The sequence below is a fragment of the Vulpes lagopus genome, chromosome 21, assembly GCF_018345385.1.
Source record: "Vulpes lagopus strain Blue_001 chromosome 21, ASM1834538v1, whole genome shotgun sequence".
Lineage (NCBI taxonomy): Eukaryota > Metazoa > Chordata > Mammalia > Carnivora > Canidae > Vulpes > Vulpes lagopus.
This window is the reverse complement of record NC_054844.1, coordinates 20,030,405-20,053,326: the sequence shown is the minus strand read 5'-3', so window position 1 is coordinate 20,053,326 and position 22,922 is coordinate 20,030,405. Positions and strand designations below refer to the sequence as shown.

Sequence of the window (22,922 nt, the reverse complement as noted above, 5' to 3'; positions counted from 1 at the left end):
GAAAATGGAGAGGCTGAGTCTTTAATCTCTTTACTTCTCTCACAGGAGTGCTTAGTCTTATTGCCATTATCCCTTGAAATGCATGTTTCTCAGCAACATGATTAGCTTCCACATTTAGCCGTAAAGATTTCCTGACACCAGGTTCTCCCTTACATTCAGTGAGGAATTTGTATCTGCTTCAGAGTTGTCTTCTTTAGTCATCATTCAGTCTCCAGCCTCCACTTCCTGGTCAATACCCAACTACCACCTTGGGGTTACAGTGTGGGGGACTGGGGCAGGTATTTTAGGAACCTAGTTCTGTAATCCTCCAACCTAATCCTGCAGTCATAGCTGGAAGCAGATCACTCAGACTTGTTCTGTGCAAAACAACCTTAAGCTTTAAGCAATCCTGTTCATGATTTTCAACCTCATTTCTTTCTGAACCTGCTTTCACATGCAGATGGTCCCCTGGGGTCCCCTCTAATCCCTCATTGCATTTGAGCAGGGTTTGAGACATTACCTGACAGTCACTCTAGCCTCCTTTCAGACTCTGCTCTTGCCACTTCTGTTTCTCCTGGATTGTCTGGCATTTTACCTGCCTCAGGCCCTGTGCCAGACTGTGCTTCTGGACTCTTCCAGGCCTCTATTCCCCCATTCCTGCTGTTTCAGTATTAAACACTGGTGGGAAGAATTTTTACAGCTGCATTAATTTACACCTCAGGTCAGCTGCCATCAGACTGCTGTCCTTCGACTTGTTCCTGATTTGTCTCCTGTTAGCATTCCTCCCAGCAAGCTTTTCATGCCTTTAACTTCTCACTTCTCATTAGGTCCTAACTCCTACTTGCAGATGCCTCTCAGTTCCCAGAAAATAGGTGCCAGCAGGTCTGGATGTTGCCCTCTTTCCCCTTCCAAACATTAGTGACTTGTTTTTTCTTCGTAAGACAAAAGAGACCATTTATTATAAGTGTTACCATGACTCCTCCCACTTCATCCTTTCCTGCCTGCTTAAGATCTCACTCTGTCAAAGTCTTCACTCCTGCATCTTTTTTTTTTTAAGTTTTTATTTATTTATTTAATTTGAGAGAGAGATTGAGTGAGCGAGTAGGGGGAGGAGTGGAAGGAGAGGGAGAAGCAAACTACCCTGAGCCCGGATCACATCACTGGGCTCTGTCTCAAAACCTTGAGATCATGTCTTGAGCCAAAATCAAGAGTCAGACCCTCAACCAACTGAAGCACACAGGCTCACCTCCTGAATTTTACGATTCCCTAAAACAAAGAGAGAAACTGAAATAGGCCTTTTGAGAATAGACCTTTCTCACCCCTTTATGGTGTTGTCCTGTTTCTGTTCTTCCTTTCACCTCATCCTCTAAACTTACCATCTGTTTCTCACCTTCCTTCCTTTCTGAATTCACTGAGTCCCTTCTGCCTTCACCACTCTGCTCAGAGGTGACCTTGGTCTCCTATCTATCTCCCCATGGGCTTAATCCAGGGGGTTCATCTGCATTCCTTTTCCCACTTTCTGGAGCAGGAGGAGCATTTCCTGCATTTATCTCTCTCTTGGCCACTTGTTCCTCCCTGGGTTTCTGTGATGGAGGCTTTTCATGTGTTTCCTTTCCATTCTCTCTGCCTTGTTCTCCTTCCTTTGCTGCCACCCTAAGTGTTCCCCATGGTTCTAATCTGTTTTCGTCTTTTCTTACACTACTTCAGGCATGGTGGACTCATGGCCTGAAGACACAGTTTTCTACTTTCAGAATTATTTGGGGGCATTAGGTATTTTTTAAAATTTTGATTTACATGTCTTAGGCAGGATATATACTGTCTTTTTTACTAGAGACCCCACCATGTTATTTAGGCAGGATATATACTGTCTTTTTTACTAGAGACCCCACCATGTTATTTAGACTATTCCAGGGATCCCTGGGTGGCGCAGCGGTTTGGCGCCTGCCTTTGGCCCAGGGCGCGATCCTGGAGACCCAGGATCGAATCCCACATCAGGCTCCCAGTGCATGGAGCCTGCTTCTCCCTCTGCCTATGTCTCTGCCTCTCTCTCTCTCTCTCTCTCTCTCTGTGACTATCATAAAATAAAAAAAAATAAATAAAAAAAAATAGACTATTCCAAAGAGTTGTTGCCTGGTAGCTACTGAAAATATCCAGTTTCTCACCCTTGCCCTATATTTCTAGCCTTAGTAGTTGATCACTTAGGATGAGAACTGTCGCTTGTGTGTTAGCATAACTTGCATTGCCTCTGTAAATTAGCTGCTAGTCGTCATCAGTGGTTCTATATCTAGTTCTCTTGCTCTTCAACTACAGATTTAGTTTATTGGAAATCTGTACCCATTTAAAAAAATGTTTAATAGGGCTGTAATTGACATACAACCTTGTATTACTCTTAGTTATATAAAATAGTGTAACTAGAAGTTTGTACCTTTTGACTCCTTTCACCCATTTTGCCCACCTCTGTGCCTCACCTCTGGCAACCACCAGTGTGTTTTCAGTATTTTGGGTTGTTTTTTCTTTTTAAAGATTCCACATATAAGTGAGATCATATAGTGGTTATCTTTCTCTATCTGACTTATATCACTTAGCATTATGCTCTCAAGTTTCATCCATGTTGTTGCCAATAGCAGAATTTCCTTATTTTTTTAAGGCCAAATAATATTCCATTGTGGGTGTATGTATATATACGTACCATATTTTCTTTAACCATGCATCAGTGCATGCTTAGGTTGTTTCCATGCCTTGGCTGTTATGCAGAATGCTCCAGTGAACATAGAGGAGTAGATACCTTTTTCTTTTTTTAAATGTTAAGCACTGAATAGGTATTCACTATGGTCGTACCTTTTTTTTTTTTTTTTTTTTTTTTAAGATTTAATTGTTTATTTGAGAGAGAGAGTACACAGAGGGAAAGGGAGAGGGAAAGGGAGAAGGAAAAGCAGAATCAGAGATGGGGGGCTCAATGTGAGGCTTGATCTCAGGATCCTGGGATCATAACCTGAGCCAAAGGCCAGATACCTAACCAATAAGCCATCCAGGCACCCCCAGGCATAGCTATCTTTTCAAGATAGTGGTTTTGTTTCTTTGGATAAATACCCAGGAGTGGAATTGTTGGGTCATATGGTAGTTTTATTTTTTAATTTTTGAGGAACCTCTATATTGTTTGTTTGTTTTTTCTCTTTTTTAAAGATTTTTAATTTATTTTAGAGAGAACATGCTCTAGCCAGAGTGGAGGGAGGGGCACAGAGAGAAGGAGAGATGCAGACTCCCCGATGAGCTCAGAGCCCATATGGGGCTCCATCTCATGACTCTGAGATCATGATCTGAGCAGAAATAAGAGTTGGATGCTTAACCAACTAAGCGACCTAGGTGCCCCTAGGTCATAGCCCTTAGGCCCTTAGCCCTTAAGCCCTTAGGCCTCTGGGAGCATGTTGGATTCTATTTATTTATTTATTTGTTCCTTTGTACCTGATCCCCACTGAGCTCCAGGGAGAGGGCCTGCCCCCATCCTCTCCCGGAAGCCAGGGCTTATTCTTGGCTGTCCGGCACTTCCATACCATTTCGCCGTGGCTACACAAATTTACATTGCTACCAGTAGTTCACCTGGGTTCTTTTTTCTCCCACACTTGTTATTTCTTGTATTTTTGAGGATGGCTATCCTAACAATGTGTGAGGTGATGTTTCACTGTGGTTTTGATTTGCGTTTTACTCATGATAAGTGATGTGGGAAACCTTTTCAGGTACCTGTTGGCTATTTGTTTTGTTTTGTTTTGTTTTTACTATTGAGTTGGATGAGTTCTTTGTATAGTTTTTATGTTAACCTTGTATCAGATAGTTGCAAATATTTTCTCTTAGTCCATAGGTTGCCTTTTCATTATATTGATGGTTTGTTTCCTTTGCCGTATAGAAGCGTTTTATAGTTTTATGCAGTACCACTTACACAGTTTTGCTTTTGTTGCCTTTTCTTTTGATGTCAAATCCGGTAAATTGTTGTAAAGATCAGTGTTGGGAGCTTATCCCCTATGTTTTCTTCAGGTAGTGTTATGGTTCCAGGCATTATTATGTTCAAGACTTTAATCCATTTTGAGTTGATTTGTATATGGTATAAGGTTCTAGTTTCATTCTTTTGCATGTGTCTATCTAGTTTTCCCAACACCATTTATTGAAGAGACTGCCGATTCTCCATTGTATATTCTTTTTTTTTTTTTTTTTAATTTTTATTTATCTATGATAGAGAGAGAGAGAGAGAGAGAGAGAGAGAGGCAGAGACACAGGCAGAGGGAGAAGCAGGCTCCAGGCACCGGGAGCCCGATGTGGGATTTGATCCCGGGTCTCCAGGATTGCGCCCTGGGCCAAAGGCAGGCGCCAAACCGCTGCGCCACCCAGGGATCCCTCCATTGTATATTCTTGATGCCTTTGTCATAAATTAATTGACGATATATGTGTGGATTTGTTTCTGGATTCTCTATATTTTTTTTTAAATTTTTTATTTATTTATGATAGGAACACAGTGAGAGGGAGAGGCAGAGACACAGGCAGAGGGAGAAGCAGGCTCCATGCACTGGGAGCCTGACGTGGGATTCGATCCCGGATCTCCAGGATCGTGCCCTGGGCCAAAGGCAGGCGCCAAACCGCTGCGCCACCCAGGGATCCCTGGATTCTATATTTTGTTTTACTGATCCATGTTTCCATTTTTATACTAACACTATACCGTTTTGATTACTCTAGCTTTGTGATATGGTTTGAAATGAAGTTTGATGCCTCCATCTTTTTTCTTATTTCTCAGGATTGCTTTGGCTATTGGGGGCCTTTTGTTGTTCCGTACAAATTTTAGTATAGTTGTTTCTAGTTCTGTGGAAATGCCTTTGGACTCCTGATAGGGATTGCTTTGAATCTGTAGATTGCTCTGGGTATATGGACATTTTAATAGTGCTAAGTCTTCCATTTCATAGACACAGAATATCTTTCCATTAATCTGTGTTATCTTCAGTTTCTTTTATCAGGGTCTTAGAGTTGTCAAGTGCATATTTTACTTCCTTGGTTAAATTTATCCCTTGGCATTTTATTCTTCTTGATGTAATTGTGAACAGAATCGTTTTTGTAATTTCTTTTGGTATTAGTATATAGAAACACAGCTGATTTTTGTATGTAGATTTTGTGTTCTGTAACTTTTGTGAATTTTAGTTCTAATCGGTTTTTGGTGGAATCAAGATTTTTCTGTGTATAATTTCATGTCATCTGTAAATAGTGACAGTTTTACTTATTTTGTTTCAAGTTGGATGCCTTTTATTTCTTTTTCTTGCCTAATTAACCTGGCTAGGACTTCTACTAGTATGTTAAACAACAGTAGTGAGAGTGGGCATCCTTGTCTTGTTCCTGAACAGGAAGAAAAGTTTGGAAGTAATAAGCTTGAGAAGAAAGTTTTTGTGGAGCTGAAACTCCATCCTCTGAGGAGGCACAGCCCCATGCTTCTGATGTCTCCTAGTGAAGGCCGAGGTGGGTGGACCTGTGACGAAGTGGGTTCTCCAAAGTTTGGAAAAACTGCCATCTGTATTCATCTGCTCCTATGAAGACACAGTGCTTGTATAGGGATGAAGAAGCCTTCTGGGGTGACTTCTTGAGAATACAAGCAAGTCCACAGGAAGCAGAAAGGAAGGATTGAGACCCGTCTTCCTCCCCTAGCCTCGTACTCTGTCCTTATAGGGCCAGCTCACAAAACAGAAATGGAGTGTACGGATTCCCCGCTCCAGCACCACAGAGCGGGATAGAGAAGGATGGAGTTCTCTCAGCTAATAACTGTAATGTAATAATGGCACATCATCCTTGGTTTATCTTACCTCTGCAGATCCAGGCCATCGCCAAGTCCTGTCAGCTCTACTGCTAAACTGAATCTCAAGTTTGTCTACTTTGTCTGTATTGCTGTCTCTTAGATCCAGCTAGGCTCCTTTCCATTGGCCCACTACAGTGGCTCCCCAACTAGCCTGATTCCAGACTTACTCTTCTACAGTTTATTCCTCACACAGCAACCAAAGTGATCCTTTCTACATACAAATCAAACCCTGGGACTTCCCTTCCTAAACTACCCACCAGATCCTCTTTGTACTTAGAATAAATTCCATATTCTTAACTGGGGTCCATAAGACGGTACATATGATCTCTCTTCTGTTTGTCTCTACCTGATTTCCTATTCTTCTTCCTCCCTCTTTACATTCCTACTACACTAGGCTTACCACTATGAGCCCTTCTCACCCTCTGATAATAACGTACTTATTGATTTACTCTTTGTTTTGTCTGGTTTCTTTGCTTGAATTGTACTTCCATTTGCATAACATCCTTGTTTTGTTCACCACATAGTCTTCAGTGCCTGGAGAAATGCTTGGCAGGAATGGATGAATCTTGGATCCCTCTCTCCCCTCCCCTCGATACTCCCCACTCTCCCTCCCCCGGGGCCAAATCCCAGTAGTCACCAGGACTTACAGGGCTCTAGTTCTTGGGTTTCTCCTCAGTGTTTTCTTTCTGTTCTGTCCTCATTGTCATGCCTTGTTTCCTGTTCTTACTGGGTTTCTAGTTGGCTCCTGCCATCTTTGAACTGTTTTCCCTTTCTTTAGTCTTTTTCCCTCTTCGAGCCCATACCTTGTGCTGCCACCAAAAGACGAGTCTATCTATATCCCTTGTGTGCTATAAAAATAACATGGTGACTCATTTCCTATAGGACAGAGGCTTAGCTCCTTCAACCAACTGACGGTTGTTCCCAGTCTTACTTAAGCCTGCCTTTCTTTGCTCTGCTGTATTTCTGTGGTGCTATCATTCGAGGTGCAGGTGGGGAAGCAGAGCTACTGTGAACACCAGGTCATCAGGGATTTCTGTTAGGAAGCAAACCCAGTACAGTGGTATGAGGAGCTGGGGAAGTGAAGGATGGACAATCAGAGAAAGTCCCTGATTTCCTGAAGCACTGGTGTGGGATGACCAACTGGAGCTTGTAGTGGTGTCTAAGGAGCCTGTCTGGTGCCAGAGGGAGCCACACAGGGGAAGCTCTTGAGAGGGCTCTGGTAAGCTCTCTCCTCCTAGTAGCTGTGAGCACCGTAGGTCTACTGCTAAGCATCTGGTGGGGCCTGTTGGTGGGCACGGCCTACAGCTGGGAGGAAGAGCTGAAGGGAAAGTGGAAAAAAACTAGGACAAGCTAGAACTGCCTGGGCACCTGCGCATGTGTCCCTCATCCTATCTGCCCGGAAAGATCCCCAGAGAGTAATGGCGGCTACTTCACTTCTACCTGCCACACCTTGCACATGGTCTTCTTTTGGGCCATGTGCACTTGGAGCCATACAGGAAACATGGTTTACCCACTTACTGAAGTTGACAGTAGGTGCACCAGCTGGACCCCCTTTGAGTTAGCCGGACAGAACTGCCTGCTGTTATCTGACTGCCAGGTGATTTCATGCCAGTGTATTTGCAGCATATGTATGTGCTGTGTCGGTGCCTGGTGTTCTCTTCTACCCTGCCTAGTGGGCTTCTGCTTGTCCTTCAAGACCCAACTTAGATGTTACCTCCTCGAAACCTTCACGACTTCCTCAACGCCACCTTCTCTGTTTTCCTGGTAGTTCTCTAGCTTTGCATTTAGCAGTTTTGACCACAGTCCCTTTCCACGTTGTTCAAGAACTTCAGGTACGTCAGGACAACTCATCTAGTGATTGAAATGTTTATGACAAGTATGAGCCCAGAATGGTTTCCCGGAAATAAGTTGTATAAAGACCAGTGCCTCAGCAAAAGTTTTCTGGTCTGAATTTGCCACACTTGGAGGATAGTGATAGTAGAAGGGGTTTGGCTGATGGCCTCTCTTCTCTCTTGTTAGTTGTAAGGTTCACATGCTATGGCCACTTCCACTCTTGAATCCCCCAGTCAGAGGTTGCAGACCAGTGCACAGCTTACTGGAAATGTTTTGGTGTTTCCTCTCTCCAACAGGGAGTTCAGTTCACCTGCGGGCAAGAGCAGTGCTTCTGAAGAACCAGTTAAAAGTAGCCTAACTCCTGCCTACTCAGAAAGGCCAGGCACCAACTACAGATTAGCAGTTGCAAGCTGGAGAAATGAAATCCAGCAACCATTGTTTAACTGTAATGGTAAGATGTCATTTTCTCCTTAAGGATAGAAAGTGGGCCAACTTGATGTTTTTTCTTTTCCAGATTACAAGGCACTTGGTATCTTGAAGCGGCAGTTCCCTAACACAGCCCTAATGGGGCTGACTGCAACCGCAACAAGCCATGTACTGAAGGATGCCCAGAAAATACTGTGTGTGGAAAAGTGTTTTACTTTCACGGCTTCTTTTAATCGGCCAAATCTTTATTATGAGGTATGTAACTTTTATGTCAATTTATTACTTTCATGAAGGATTACAGCAGAGGTTTCCTCTACATTATGTTTATTTACGTAACAGTTAACTCTATTTAAAAGTTTTTAAAATCAGGAGGTGATTATAAGCAGATCCTTGAGTAATGCTTTCTCCATGTGTCTCTGTTGCTGCATAATCCTCTGCTGGATTAAATAAAAGACATTGACTTGTGAAATTGATGCACATTCTTGTACAGGGATGGAGGGGAAGCATAGATTGATACCAAGGACCCTAATGACATCTCCACTGAAGTTAATCATAAAATAATATTAATAAGCCATTAAAGATTTGCTAATTTAGATTATATAGGTTAACAGCTTTTTTTTTTTTTCTTTCGAAACTTTTAAAAGAATAGACTTAATATTTTTTGGAGTTTTCACTGAAGTTATTTATGCCATGGTTTATGTTTTTATGAAAGTAGCATCAGAAACAGGGATGCCTGGGTGGCTCAGTTAGTTAAGCATGCAACTCTTGATCTCAGCTTAGGTCTTAACTTCAGGTTATGAGATCAAGCCCTACATTGGGCTTCCATACTGGGCATGGAGCCTACATAAAAAAAAAATAAACACCAGAAAATAAAAAAGGTCTCCATCTTTACAGGTTATTTGCTGCTTCTGTGCCTCCTCATTCCTAGTAAATTCAAAACCAAGGATCAAGAAGAGTCTGGGTGGTGGCAAGGTCAGGGGAGGTGAATATGAGTAAGAGATAAGCATTGTGCCCATAAAAGCACAGCACCCTGAAAGTTGTTAAGCAAATGGCCACGTGGATGAGGCTCATTAATTTACTTTGTACTAAGTTAGCTTTTTCTTAGATTCGGCAGAAGCCCTCCAACACTGAAGATGTTATCGAGGATATTGTAAAGCTCATTAATGGGAGATACAAAGGGCAATCAGGTAATGCAAAAACAAACCAACTTTGAAGACAGAACTTTAAAAAAGTAATTAATATTACATTGATCTAGTGAATGATGAGCTGCCAGAAATATTAATGCATGTTAGAAGATACTTGAAAATGTTAGGAAAGAATTAGTTTGCTTGGTGATCTTAGAAATTGGATGTGTCATTTGCTCATGGGACAGATTATAAGACTCCAGCACCTAATTGCTTTAAATAGTGGACCTAACACATAATGCTAAGTATCAACAGCACATATTTAGTAAGTATCCACTGTGTATAGGATAGAAGGTTAAGCAGTGATTTTCTGAAGAGATGTAATACATAGTCCTTTATAGAAAAGGATACAGTAAGGAATAAATAGTATATATTGAATGAGTTAACTGTAGGTGGAGAGTATTTGTATCCATGCTCCAGAATTTATGCATAGACAGGAGTTACTGAAGCACAGAGTTTGTGTAAAAGCATTTCAAAGCTGTTCTACAGATTTTCAGAAGATATTAATGGTGCCCTGGGTGAAAGGAGCTCCAGGGTCAAATTTGAGAAAGGCTGCAGCTGTTTTTCCCTTCTTGAGCTTCACAGGGTATATCAGTTGGCACATGAGAAGTTCTGGCCAGCCCTGCAAGTAGAGAAACTTGTTTAACTTTGTTCAGTGCAAACACAAACAAAGAACAACTTTGTTCAGTGCGATGGTCCCCAAAGTCACTTGCACATGAAACCTTTTACATCATATTTGAGAGGAAAGAGAGGTGTAATGGGAACCAAAATCGGTGGCCCAGGGCTTATTTGTCCTTTAGAGCAAGCTGCTGATCAAATCTTGAATTATACCGGAAAGGCATATGTGTTCTGGACCTTGGAATTTTTTTCTAAATTTTTTTTCCTGTGCATTATATTAATCAGCATCTTGAATGTATGTTAAAAATTATATATATCTAACAACTGAACATATTTTACTACAGGAATCATATATTGCTTTTCTCAGAAAGACTCCGAGCAAGTTACAGTTAGTTTACAGAAACTGGGAATTCAGGCAGGTGCATACCATGCCAATATGGAACCAGAAGATAAGACCAGGGTTCATCGAAGATGGTCAGCCAATGAAATTCAGGTTAAGTATATATCTTCAGTAGAAGCCTAATTAACATTTAAAAATATTTTTAACTTGATTTAACTAACAAAAAATGTTAAAACAAATTTTAGGTAGTAGTGGCCACGGTTGCATTTGGTATGGGAATTGACAAACCAGATGTGAGGTTTATTATCCATCATTCAATGAGTAAATCTATTGAAAATTATTACCAAGAGAGTGGACGTGCAGGTATGTACAACTACTATCCAGAAGTAACTTTTAACAAAGCTTTTCCAGAAAACATACTATATATGCTGTTTAATAATTCTGTATTTTTAATCTTCTTTATTAGCTAGTATATTAGACAATGAAATAATTTTTGCAGGTTTTAAAATTTTTATTTTTTTTGCAGTTTTATACTTATTTATACTTATGTTCTTAAGTGCCTATCTTACTTGTATGGGAGTGTTGGAAATTGTTCCTATGTTTGCTAAGATAATTTTTTTTTTAAAGATTTTTTATTTATTCATAGAGACAGAGGGGCAGAGACACAGGCAGAGGGAGAAGCAGGCTTCACGCAGGGAGCCTGACTTGGGAATCGATCCAGGGTCCCCAGGATCACGCCCTGGGCTGCAGGAGGCGCTAAACCGCTGCGCCACCAGGGCTGCCCTGCTAAGATAATTTGATGTCCATCTTTGCCTTCTGGATTTTTAATTAGTGGTTTCAAATTTATAACTTCAGTAACTGGATTATATAGCACGTATTTTTTAACTTAAAAGCTGATCATAAATCTGTTCAGTCATTTTTTTCTTAGAATTTGAGGGCAGCTGATACAAATTAACTTTCAAATCTCTGAAATTTTTAGATTTGATATATGTAAACAATGAAGCATTGTGAGCTGATTTTACATTTTTTTGCATATTTTCAAATTTTCAAGTAATTTTGCAATCTCAAGATTTCTCACACTACAGGTCGAGATGACATGAAAGCGGACTGTATTTTGTATTATGGCTTTGGAGATATATTCAGAATAAGTTCAATGGTGGTGATGGAAAACGTGGGACAACAGAAGCTTTATGAGATGGTGTCATATTGTCAAAACATAAGCAAGTAAGCCACATACTGTTTTATAACTTGTCATTTAAACATAAGCATGATATGAAATTACTTTGAGCACTTGCTCAGTAAGTAAATCTACTGGCAGAGTATCAAGTATAAACTTGTAAAAGCAAATGTCAGTACCTGAACCTTCAGGATCTGCCTTAATTCAAGAAGAGATTCTCTCTCTCTCTCTCCCTGATAATCCAAAACTTTTTTAATGGAGTTTTTGTTTTTTTTTTTTAAGATTTTATTTATTTATTCATGAGAGACAGAGAGAGAAAGAGAGGCAGAGACACAGGCAGAGGGAGAAGCAGGCTCCATGCAGGGAGCCCGACGTGGGACTCGATCCCGGGTCTCCAGGATCAGGCCCTGGGCTGAAGGCGGCGCTAAACCACTGAGCCACCCGGGCTGCCCTGGAGTTTTTTTTTTCTTTCTTTTTTTTTTTTTTTTAAGTAAAACAAGCATATGGAAATACTGATTTTATTTGAAGAATAATTGACATACAATATCCGTATTAGTTTCACATGTACAACATAGTGAGTCAGTATTCATATACATTACAAAATGGTCACAATAAGTCTAGTGACCCTCTGTCACCCTACAGAGTTGTTACAATATGATGGACTGTATTCCATCTGCTGTATAATACATCCCTTGGTCATCATTATTTTATAACTGGAAGATTATATATGATTATATCTCTTAATCCCCTCTATCATATTGAAAGTTTTGATATAAATTGACAGTGAGTCCAAGCCTTTTCTTCTGGAACCAGCATATAGCTATAAGCTTTACTCATTTTGAAACAGTATAAAATGGTAAGCATTTTGAGAGCTGAGCTCAGTAACATGTACCATTTCACCAGCTGATGGGTTGATGAAATAGTTGAGAGCAGGGTTAAGTTTCTCCTTAAAAAATAAATTAAAATCTGTATTTAGGGTGGTTTTAGTTAGACCATATAGTTCCCTGATGGCTTTTTAATATTAGTCATCCTTATACTCTTACTGCCCATCCTGAAAAGGACTAAAAAATTCTGAACTGATAAACAGTTATTGGACAGTGACAGAAAATGTAATTTCTTCCCTATAGGTGGTACAACAATCTAGGTAAAGAAATAAGAAAATGACAATTTTCTTAGATATTCAGTAGACTCCCAAGCAGCATATTTTGGGGTTTAGAGTCAAATACAAGAAACTGGTAAAATGCAAGAAACTGCTTTGGTATCAGGAAGATTCTCTTAATATTTGCACAATATTGCATCTCAAAAGGAGTTTTGGCTTCTAAAGGAGTGTTTTTTTCAAGTACATAAGGAAAAAATTATATGTGGTAGGTGAAGGATAGTCCCCCAGAGACTAGGGATAGAACCCTGGGTTGTTTGGGTGGGCCCAGTATAATCACAAGGGTCCTTATGTGTGGAAGGAAGCAGGAAAGGTCAGAATAATACTCGTTGGCTTTGAAGAGGGAGCAAAGGGGGTATGAACCAAGGAATTCAGGCAGGCTCTAGAAATTGGAAAAGGCAAGGAAACAGATTCTCCCTTAGAGCCTCCAGAAGAAATCCATCCCTGCTGACACCTTGTTTCTAAGCCAGGGAGACCCATGTCAGACTTCTAACCTATAGAAATGTAAGATAATAAATTCCTGTTGTTTTAAGCCACTAAGCTTGTGGTAATGTTATGACAGCAGTAGGAAACTAATATAATCTGTAACTGTGTTTTGAAATGGGGACTCTTAACACTTATTAGGTCATTTAATAATTTGTATCTTTAAATGTATTTACAGGTGTCGCCGTGTATTGATAGCTCAACATTTTGATGAAGTGTGGAATGCAGAAGCATGCAACAGAATGTGTGATAATTGTTGTAAAGACATTTGTGAGTTCACTGTCTAACTGAAGTAGAGTTGACACATAATGTTGTATTAGTTTTAGGTGTACAATATAGTGATTCTCTAAGTCTGTACACTCTGCTGTCCCCACTACAAGTGTAGCTACCACCTGTCACTATGCAAATGATGTTACAGTGCCATTGACCATGTATTCCCTGTGCTGTGCCTTTCATCCCATGACTCTAAGCCTCTATTTCCCACTCTCGTTCCCCCTTTTTGTGCATCCCTTCACCTCCCTCCCCTCTGGCAAACATCAGTTTCCTGTATTTATGGGTCAGTTCCTGCTTTATTTTTTTAGTTTCTACATGGAAGTGAAATCCTATGGTATTTGTCTTTGACTTATTTCACTTGGAATAATGCCTTCTGTGTCCATTCATATTGTTGCAAATGACAAAATCTCATTCTTTTTGATGGCTGAGTAATACTGCATTGTGTATATCAATGGCATATAGTGGACACTTGTGATGCTGCCATGTCTTGGCTATAAACGTAGTGGTACATATATCTTTTCAAATTAGTGTTTTTGTTTTTGGGGGTACTCGGTAGTGGAATTACTGGATCATGTGGTAGTTCTGTTTTTAATTTTTTGAGGAACCTCCCTAGTATTTTCTACAGTGGCTACATTGGTTTGTATTGCTACCAACAGTGCACAGGTGTTCCATTTTCTCCACATCCTTACCGACACTTGTTGTTTCTTGTGTTTTTGATTCTAGCCATTTTGACAGATGCAAAGTGATTTCTCACTGTGGTTTTGATTTGCATTTCCCTAATGATTAGTGATGGTGAGCATCTTTTCATGTGTCTCTTGACTATTTGTAGGTCTTATTTAGGAAAATGTCTATTCAGGTCTTCTGGTCATTTTTAATAGGACTGGTTTTTTGCTGTTGAGTTGTAGAAGTTCTTCATATATCTTGGATACTAACCCTTTATCAGATATGACATTTGCAAATATCTTCTCCCATTTGGTAAATTGTCTTTTCTTCATTGTGCAAAAGCTTTTTAGTTTACTGTGGTCCCAGTAATTTATTTTTGCTTTTGTTTCCCTTGCATGAGACATATTCAGAAAAATGTTGCTATGACCAATGTCAAAAAAATTGCTGCCTATGTTCTCTTCTGGCATTTTATGCTTATAGGTCTTACATTTAGGTCTTTAATCCATTTTGAGTTTATTTTGTTATATGGGATGAAAGTGGTCTGGGTTTCCCAACACCATTTATTGAAGAGAGTGTCTTTTTCTCTGTATTCTTTCATCCTTTGTCATAGATTAATTGACCATATATATAAATGTGGGCTTATTTCTGGGCTATTCTTTTCCATTGATCCGTATCTATTTTTGTAGAAGTACCATATTGTACTTCAGTAAATTCAGTAAAATCAAATATACTATAGAGAAAAGATTTTCTCCTCAAATTATATCAAAAACCATAATCAATTATGGTTTATATGGCAGGTTTATAGTATAGTATATTATGGCAGGTTTTATAGTATAGTATATTTTGAAATCTGTGATTTTAAATCTACGTTTGTTCTTTCTCAAGATTTCTTTGGCTATTTGAGGTCTTTTGTGGTCCCATACAAGTTTTAGGATTATTCTAGTTCTGTGAGGAAAAAGTGTTGGTATTTTGATAGACATTACACTGAATCTGTAGACTGCTTCATGCAGTAGGCATTTTACAGTATTTTTCCAGCTCATGAGCATTGACGGTCTTTCCATTTGCTTGTGTAATCTTTGATTTCTTTCAACAGTGTTTTATAGTTTTCAGAGTACAGCTTCTTTTGTCTTCTCAGATAAGTTTCTTCCTGGATATTTTATTATGTTTAGTGCAAGTGTACAGGAAATTGTGTTTTTAATTTATCTTTCTGCTACTCATTATTAGTGTATAGAAATGTAACTAATTTCTGTGTATTAATTTTATATCTTGCAACTTTACTGAATTCATTTATTCTACTAGTTTTTTATAGTGGAGTGTTTAAGGTTTTCTATGCATAGTATCATGTCCCCTACAAATAGTGATATTTTAACTTTTTCCTTACAAGATGGGTATATTTTTCTTGTGGTTAGGACTTCCAGTACCATATTGAATAGAGGTGGACAGGCTTGTCTTGCTCGTGGACCTTAGAGAAAAAGCTCTTGGTTTCTCATCATGGAGTATGTTAGCTCTAGATTCTTCATGTATGGGCTTTATTATGTTGAAGTATGTTCCCTCTAAACCTACTTTATGGAGTTTTTATCATGTACAGATGTTGAATTTCAACAAATGCTTGTTTTGCATCTATTCAGATAATACATGGTTTTTATCCTCTTGTGAGTATCACATTAATTGCTTTGCAAATATTGAACCATCTATATATGCCGGGAATAAATACCAGTTCATCCTGGTGAATGATCCTTTTAATGTGTTGTTAAATGTGGTTTGCTAATATTTTGTTGAATTTTGCATCTATGTGGATAAGTGATACTGGCCTGTAGCTTTCTTTGTGTGTTGTCTTCGGTTTGGTATCAGGATAATTCTGGCTGTATGGAATGTATTTGGAAGCTTTCCTTCTTTTTTTGATATAATTTGAGGAGAAAGTATTTATAGCTCTGTTTTCTTTTTTTTTTTTTTTTTTTAAGATTTTATTTATTTATTCATGAGAGACACACAGAGAGAGAGAGAGAGAGAGAGAGAGAGGCAGAGACACAGGCAGAGGGAGAAGCAGGCTCCAAGCAGGGAGCCTGATGTGGGACTCGATCCCGGGTCTCCAGGATCACACCCTGGGCTGAAGGCAGTGCTAAACTGCTAAGCCACCTGGGCTGCCCTATAGCTGTGTTCTTATTGCCATTTTGTTGATGGTTTTCTGGTTGTTTTTGTAGTTCTCTTTTCCTTTCTTGCTCTCCTGCTTTGTGATTGATGACTTTATGTGGTGTTATGTTTGCTTTTCTGTTGTTACTTTTTTCCCCCACATTTTTAAAGTTTGGCTTTTTATTAAAAAAAAAATTTTTTAAGTGATCTCTTTGCCCAATGTGGGCAAAGATCTCACAATCCTGAGATCAAGAGTTGCATGGCTTTTATTTTCTGTGGCCCAGGGTAGATGAATCTCCATTGACAAACCAACCAAGAGCCCCTATTTTAAAAAATTTCTTAGCTTTGCCTTTATTTGACTCATCACAACGTTATATTGGTGTCAGATGTACAACATATTGATTTAGCAATTGTAAGTTATGCTGTACCCATCACAAGTGTCAGTACCATTTGTCACCATGCAACACTCTTACAGTACCATTGACTATATTCTATATACTGTACTTTTTCCCTTTATTTGACTTATAGGTTTTGGGTTTGTGGTTACCATGAGGTTCATATATAACATTCTGAGTATAAAGCAGTGTATATATTAGGTGATGGTCATTTAAGTTTGAACACATTCTAAAAGAACTTCTTTTTCACTACCCTTCCCCCCATGGTTTATGTGTATATTGCCATATTTTACCTCTTTTTATTGATAATTTCCTTATATCTAATTATGGCTTTTTTCTTTTCCACTTAAACAAGTCCCTTTAGCATTTCTTATAAGGCCAGCTTAGTGGTGATGAACTCCTTTACCTTTTGTTTGAGAACTCTGTCTCATTCCTCAATTCTAAATGATAATCTTGTGGTATTCTTGATTGTAGGTTTTTTTCCTTTCAGCACCATGAATGTGCCATGCCACTCACTTCTGGCCTGCTAAGTGTCTGCTGAAAAATCAGCTGATGGCCTTACATAGTTTTTTCTTGTATGTAACTTTTTGTTTCTCTCTTGTTTTTACAATTATCTCTTTAGCCTTTTAAATTTTAATTTTGTGTTGTGTGGACCTTCTTGAGTTCATCTTGTTAAGGGTCTCTGTGTGCTTCATGAACCTGAAAGTCTATTTCCTTTCCTAGGTTAGGGAAGTTTTCAGCTATTTCTTCAACTTTTCTGCCCCTTTCTCTCTTGTCTTTCTGGGACCCCTATAATATGTATGCTCACTTGATGTTATCTAACAGACCCTTCAATTTATCCTAATTTTCTAAAATTATTTTGCTGTTCAGCTGGAGTACTGCACATCATCCCAACTTCTGGATCACTGATGTGTTCTTCTCCATCCATTCATTGTTGATTCCCTCTAATGTATTTTTCATTTCAGTTGTTGTATTCTTTAACTCTGGTTCTTTGTACTTCCCAGTTCTTTGTTGAAGTTCTCAGAGTTTTTTCATTCAGTCCAGCAAGCATTTTTAAGATCATTAAACTCTTCATCAGCCATATGAAGTTCTTTTTCTGAGGTTTTTGTCTTGTTTTTTTTTTTTTTATTTGGAACATATTCCCTAGTCTCCCCATTTTGCTTGACTTTGTTTCTATGAATTAGGAAGAACTGCTATTTATCCCAAACTTGAAGGAATGGTCTTGGTGTGTAGTTGTCCCCTGTGTATGTAGACAATATATGCCTGGTGACTTTTGTTGGCTATCTGGAGCTGCGACTGGCATAGGCTGGGAGTTACAGGGGACCCTGCAATGGGGTCGTCTTGGTGGGATGACTGGAGTTTAAGTAGTTGTGGACTGAGGATTTCTGAGGCTCTTTGCAGAGGGCACCCTGGAAGGATGGCTAAAACCAAATTTATGTAAGCTGAGGAGTTCTGGAATGCATGGAAGGTGCCCTGGTGGGGGCAGCCATAGCTGAGGTGGCTTGCTGGCTGGGAAGGTCCCTGGGTGCTTTGTGCAGGGTGCAATCAGGAAAGACAGTTACACCTGATATGGGTGTGGGCTAGGATTGCCCCGGGGCTCTCTGCACAGATGGTGCCCTGAAAGGACAGCTGGAGTGGGTATAAGCCAGGGTTTCCTGGTAGCGCAGATGGAGCTGAGAAAAGGCATCAGCTGGGGGTGCCCTAGAAAGCCATCTGAAGCTAAAGCAGTGCAGGTTTGGAGTGTTCTGAGAGGCTTTGTGCCTGCCTCAGTGTGGTGAGAGAGCTGAAGCTGCAGTGAGCACTGACCTGGGGCTGTCCTCATGTGCCCCACGGTGGGGCTGCCTTGGTGGGACAGTGGGGGCTGGTGTGGTTTGGGGGCCTACGGGGCTCACTGTGTTGGTAGGCTGGTTAGGGTGCCTGGACCCGCTCCCCTCTATGCTGTCAAGGTGGTGGGGGAACATAAACTGTGGCACTCACCGGACCCTCAGACCCAGAGCTAGTTGCCTCAGCTCCCCTGCCAGTTAGGGTTCAAGAGCTATTCCCTTTATATTCTGGTTGTTCTTTTAACCATGGCTTTGATTTTCTATGGCCCAGGGTAGACGAATCTGCTCTGGGTACCTCATTACTATCCTCCCCTCTGCAGTTTGCAGCATCGGGGGTAGGGGCACCCTTTGTTACCATGGCTCAGTCTCTCCTGCTGTTTTCTGTGTGTCTATCTTGTTGTACAGAAGCTGTTCAGCCAGCCCTCAGTTCCTCTTCAGGAGGGACCACCTGTAAATAGGTGTAGATTTGGTGTGCCCACGGAGGGGAGGTCAGGATCTTCCTGTGTCACCATCTTGGACTGGAACACTCCCTAGTTCATTGTTTTTAAATCTTTATAGGCTAATAGATACACTAGGACTACATGGGGGTAATATTAGATCCCAAAGTGGATTAAGCAAGATGTGTATAGCATTTTCTAGATTTAAAAGTTAACAACGCAAGGATTTAAAACAAAGGTAAATAAAAGAAAAAGTGCTATGTGGATGTGTATATCCTATGTTGCTATATTATAGGCATGTTAAATTTTTAAGAAGTGAAGGAAAGTTTAAATTCTTCTGAATAGTAATGCTATTATAAAAAAAAGGCTAGTCACTGGGAAGAGAAATTTAATGCAAAGGAGACTAGTCAATCATTTTTGATCTAGATAGTAGCTGACCACTCAGATACTAACTTAGCAGTATTTTGGTGTATTTTAACTTTTTTCATCCTGTGTTGTGTCTGAGGAACTGGACTAACCAGTTCTCTCTCACAGAGTTCTGATGTCTTGGTGGGTGAAGGTCACTATACTTTTAACTTTCCAGCTAGAGAAACTTTTATATATAAGTTTATTATACTCTGTTATACTGACCACAGTAGCAAGAGTCTGATATATAAATCAGGGTGCTGGAATCAATAATTAGGAGTATCAGACCAAGACATAAATCACAGTACCAAGGAAGCCAGTTTTCAGAATATTGCTCAATGAGCACAAATCAGGGAAATATGAATAGACCGATTCTCTTATAAGTCCCTCTCAGACATGTGGCAGACACTGGTTCCTAGAGCATACCCAAAGGCCTTCTGGTAACCAGCTTATTTTCTTTACTGTAAATTTAATAATGTCTTATAAAGACTCTTAACTTATTTTGGTGATAGACTTGAGGAATAGCCTAGTTCTAATGCAGAACCAACACAGTTTAGGGGGCTGAAGTTGAGGACTCATTTTAAACTACTACTATTAGCCCGTCCTTGTTGCAATTTCTAAATCCCAGTTGCCTGTCTCATTATAGCATGTGAAAGAAAGAATGTCACAGCACACTGCAGAGATCTAGTCAAGATCCTGAAGCAGGCAGAGGACCTGAATGAAAAGCTCACTCCACTGAAACTGATTGATTCTTGGATGGGAAAGGGTGCAGCAAAATTGAGAGTGGCAGGTGTTGCTCCTCCCAAACTTCCTCGTGAAGATCTAGAGAAAATTATTGCACACCTTCTTCTACAGCAGTATCTTAAGTATCTATAAATCTATTTCTTTTGGTGTTGTCTTGATGACTGTTTCTCATAACTGCAATGGAACAAGTGGTTTTCCAGTTCCATGTAAAACTCTTAAATGCCATATACAGTTTGTCTGATAAACTCTAACTGATCAGTGTATGTCAAAAAAATGCAATCTCTAGATACTGTTGTTTTGTGCAAGTTTCATTTCATATCAGTGTATTAAAATTACTGCATTTATGGTTTTTTTTTTAATGAATTTTGTTTTTTTAAAATAGTTTCTGAAAACCTTTCTGATTATTGGCCTTTATTTTCCACAGAGAAGACTACAGTTTCACAGCTTATGCTACCATTTCATATTTGAAAATAGGACCTAAAGCTAATCTTCTAAACAATGAGGCACATGTTATTACCATGCAAATGAAGAAGCCCACGCAGAGCTGTTTCAGGGTAACTGACTATTAATTTTTATACACTGAAAAAAACTCATTAAAGCTTATAGGATGCTGGAATTAGTAATGTGCTAGGTCCAGTGGAACATAAGAGATAAGCAGTTTTCTTCTTAAAATCTGGGCATGGAAGAGAAAAAGCATACTTTTGCTTTCTGTAGAGATATTAACTAATAATTTAAACTAGTGTACCTTTTAACACAGACTAGAGTTTCAACCTTTTAGAATGTGAAAAATCAGTGTTAGTATTGTCTAATTTGTGATGCACTCTGCTCTCACAACATTGACTGTGATCAACACTGGTTGAGATGTCAGCCTGTGCAGCAGAGGTCAAGAACAATGACTCTTGGACAGCCCTGGTGGCTCAGCAGTTTGGTGCCGCCTTCAGCCCGGGGTGTGATCCTGGAGACCCGGGATCGGGTCCCACGTGGGGCTCCCTGCGTGGAGCCTGCTTCTCCCTCTGCCTGTGTCTCTGCCTCTCTGTGTCTCTCATGAATGAATGAATGGAATCTTTAAAAAAACAAACAAACAAACAAACAAAAAACAATGACTCCCACACACTAAATACTCCCAAGGCTGTGAAAGCATGCTGTCCATGTACCATTGTGTCTCTGGGACACAATGTCTCTGTATCTCTGTCCCCTCTGGGACAGGGCTCATATCTGAGGAGATACCTGAATATAAAAAAAAAACAGACCGCTGGACATTTAACTAATGGGCTGATACAGAAGGAACAATGGGATTATTAATCAGAAGAGAAAATGGAACAGCTGAGTTTTGACCAGAGTGTTTGTTTTTATTTGTAGATTGAATCATCTCAAACTTGTCGTTCTGAAGGAGCTGATAAAAAGAGGGAAGAAAAAAATTCAGGTAACTTCCAGAAGTCTGCAAATATGGTTCAGCAACCTAAGAATACAGGGACTAAGAAAAGAAAAATTGATGATGCATGAGATGAATGCTTCTAAATTTTCCAAGAAAAGTTTATGTATACACCATTATTTTGTAGTTAAAAGATTAAGATAATTTTATTGATATTTTATACATATGGGACTTAGCTCTGAAGTACTGAAGACTTGAAAATTTAAGATCATGAACTCTATAAATTTACAGTATGAAATGGGGAAAAATTTAATGTAAAATATTTAAGAAAGAGTTAATGTAACCACCTCAAGCTCTTTAAAATTAGGTATGTCAAGGGATATTTTCTTTTGATAGCAGTGTTATTTTACGGAATATTTTACAGAGGCTTATCACAGAAAGGAAATGATTTCAGCTCATAACAGCTGTAGAATCCAAATGTAAAAGGAATTAAGGTATCAATACAAAGGATATTAGCAAACAAGCTATTAACCCTCGTTGACATCTCATAGTCAAAGAATGATCCTGGCATATCAGACCCAAGTTGTTGTTAAGGAGATAACAACCTAGCTAAATCTGCTCCAAAGCTAAATCAGGAGTAACATTTACATACGTGGTCAGTTTTGTGTTGGAAAAACGTATTTGTAAATTATTTGATCTTTGCATTTAAAAAAATATTTTAATACACTCTTCTGAAATCATTATCACTTCTGTATTCTTCATTAAATCAGTGCATTTGCCTTATTGTGACTTTCTTCTGTTATTTGAAACTTCATTTTGATTAAAAAAGGCATTTCAAGAACTATATAATCGTCTAAATCAGTATTTGGATCTAGCAGATCTTCTCCATATGATGAAAGACTCTAAAATTAAGTTTTCAAATGTTTCTTCTAAATCAGTTTCACCAATTAAATTTGCCCATTCTGCATGATGACTTTGACATATTTTTGTCCTTCAGTACATCTCAGCATTAGTCCAGGTTCTGAACCTAAGCCCTGTGTGTTATATTTTCCCTGCAATACAACCTATATACAGAGATGATAAAGTTCTTCTAGTGAGTACCAAAAAGGAAACATGATAAGCAGTTAACACTGTGTTATTCTAGAATGGCCAGCACAAAAATATATTCATAAAATTTTACAGCTAAGTGTCACTGGACAGGGTCACAAATAAAACATTTGAATGACACTGCAATGAATGATTTCAGCAACCAATGCTGGGAATTCATTTTAAATTCTTTCCTTACAACATTAGTAATTTCTCTCCTCTACTGTATTTTTACTGTATTTCTACAAAGATCTGGGAATAGAACAGAACACTTGCCTTGGGGGTCCAGAGTAAATACTAACTCTTGTACATATTTTTATTTAATTAACTGAACCTTGAATCCTTCACTTGAAAACATAAAGGTATATCACCTATTGCATGGCTATTGAGAGAATTAAATAAGCTAACCTACACTAAACAATTAGTTTTCCTTATATCCCTGTACGTAACTAATGTCCTTTTATGTGCAAAAATATCAAGTGTGTGATGCTTAACCTACTGAGCCACCCAGGTGCCCTGATAATTTTTTTTTTCTTTTAATTCAGTCTCCTGTGTAAACAAGATAGGTTTGATG

General features: G+C 39.2%; 1 protein-coding gene across 6 annotated transcripts in view; it reads left to right on the top strand.

Annotated features, from left to right (window-relative positions):
* RECQL (RecQ like helicase) overlaps positions 1–22,108 on the top strand; it is a 46,271-nt gene extending 24,163 nt beyond the window's left edge. For all 6 annotated transcript variants that reach the window (XM_041736287.1, XM_041736291.1, XM_041736292.1 and 3 more), the window contains 9 exons: positions 8,151–8,317; positions 9,168–9,249; positions 10,209–10,357; positions 10,450–10,567; positions 11,290–11,428; positions 13,199–13,290; positions 19,793–20,012; positions 20,315–20,444; positions 21,250–22,108. In XM_041736287.1, the coding sequence (XP_041592221.1) occupies positions 8,151–8,317; positions 9,168–9,249; positions 10,209–10,357; positions 10,450–10,567; positions 11,290–11,428; positions 13,199–13,290; positions 19,793–20,012; positions 20,315–20,444; positions 21,250–21,393 (1,241 nt within the window). In that variant the 3' untranslated portion in view covers positions 21,394–22,108. The remainder of the gene's footprint in view (positions 1–8,150; positions 8,318–9,167; positions 9,250–10,208; positions 10,358–10,449; positions 10,568–11,289; positions 11,429–13,198; positions 13,291–19,792; positions 20,013–20,314; positions 20,445–21,249) is intronic.
* The last annotated feature ends 814 nt before the right edge of the window (positions 22,109–22,922 follow it).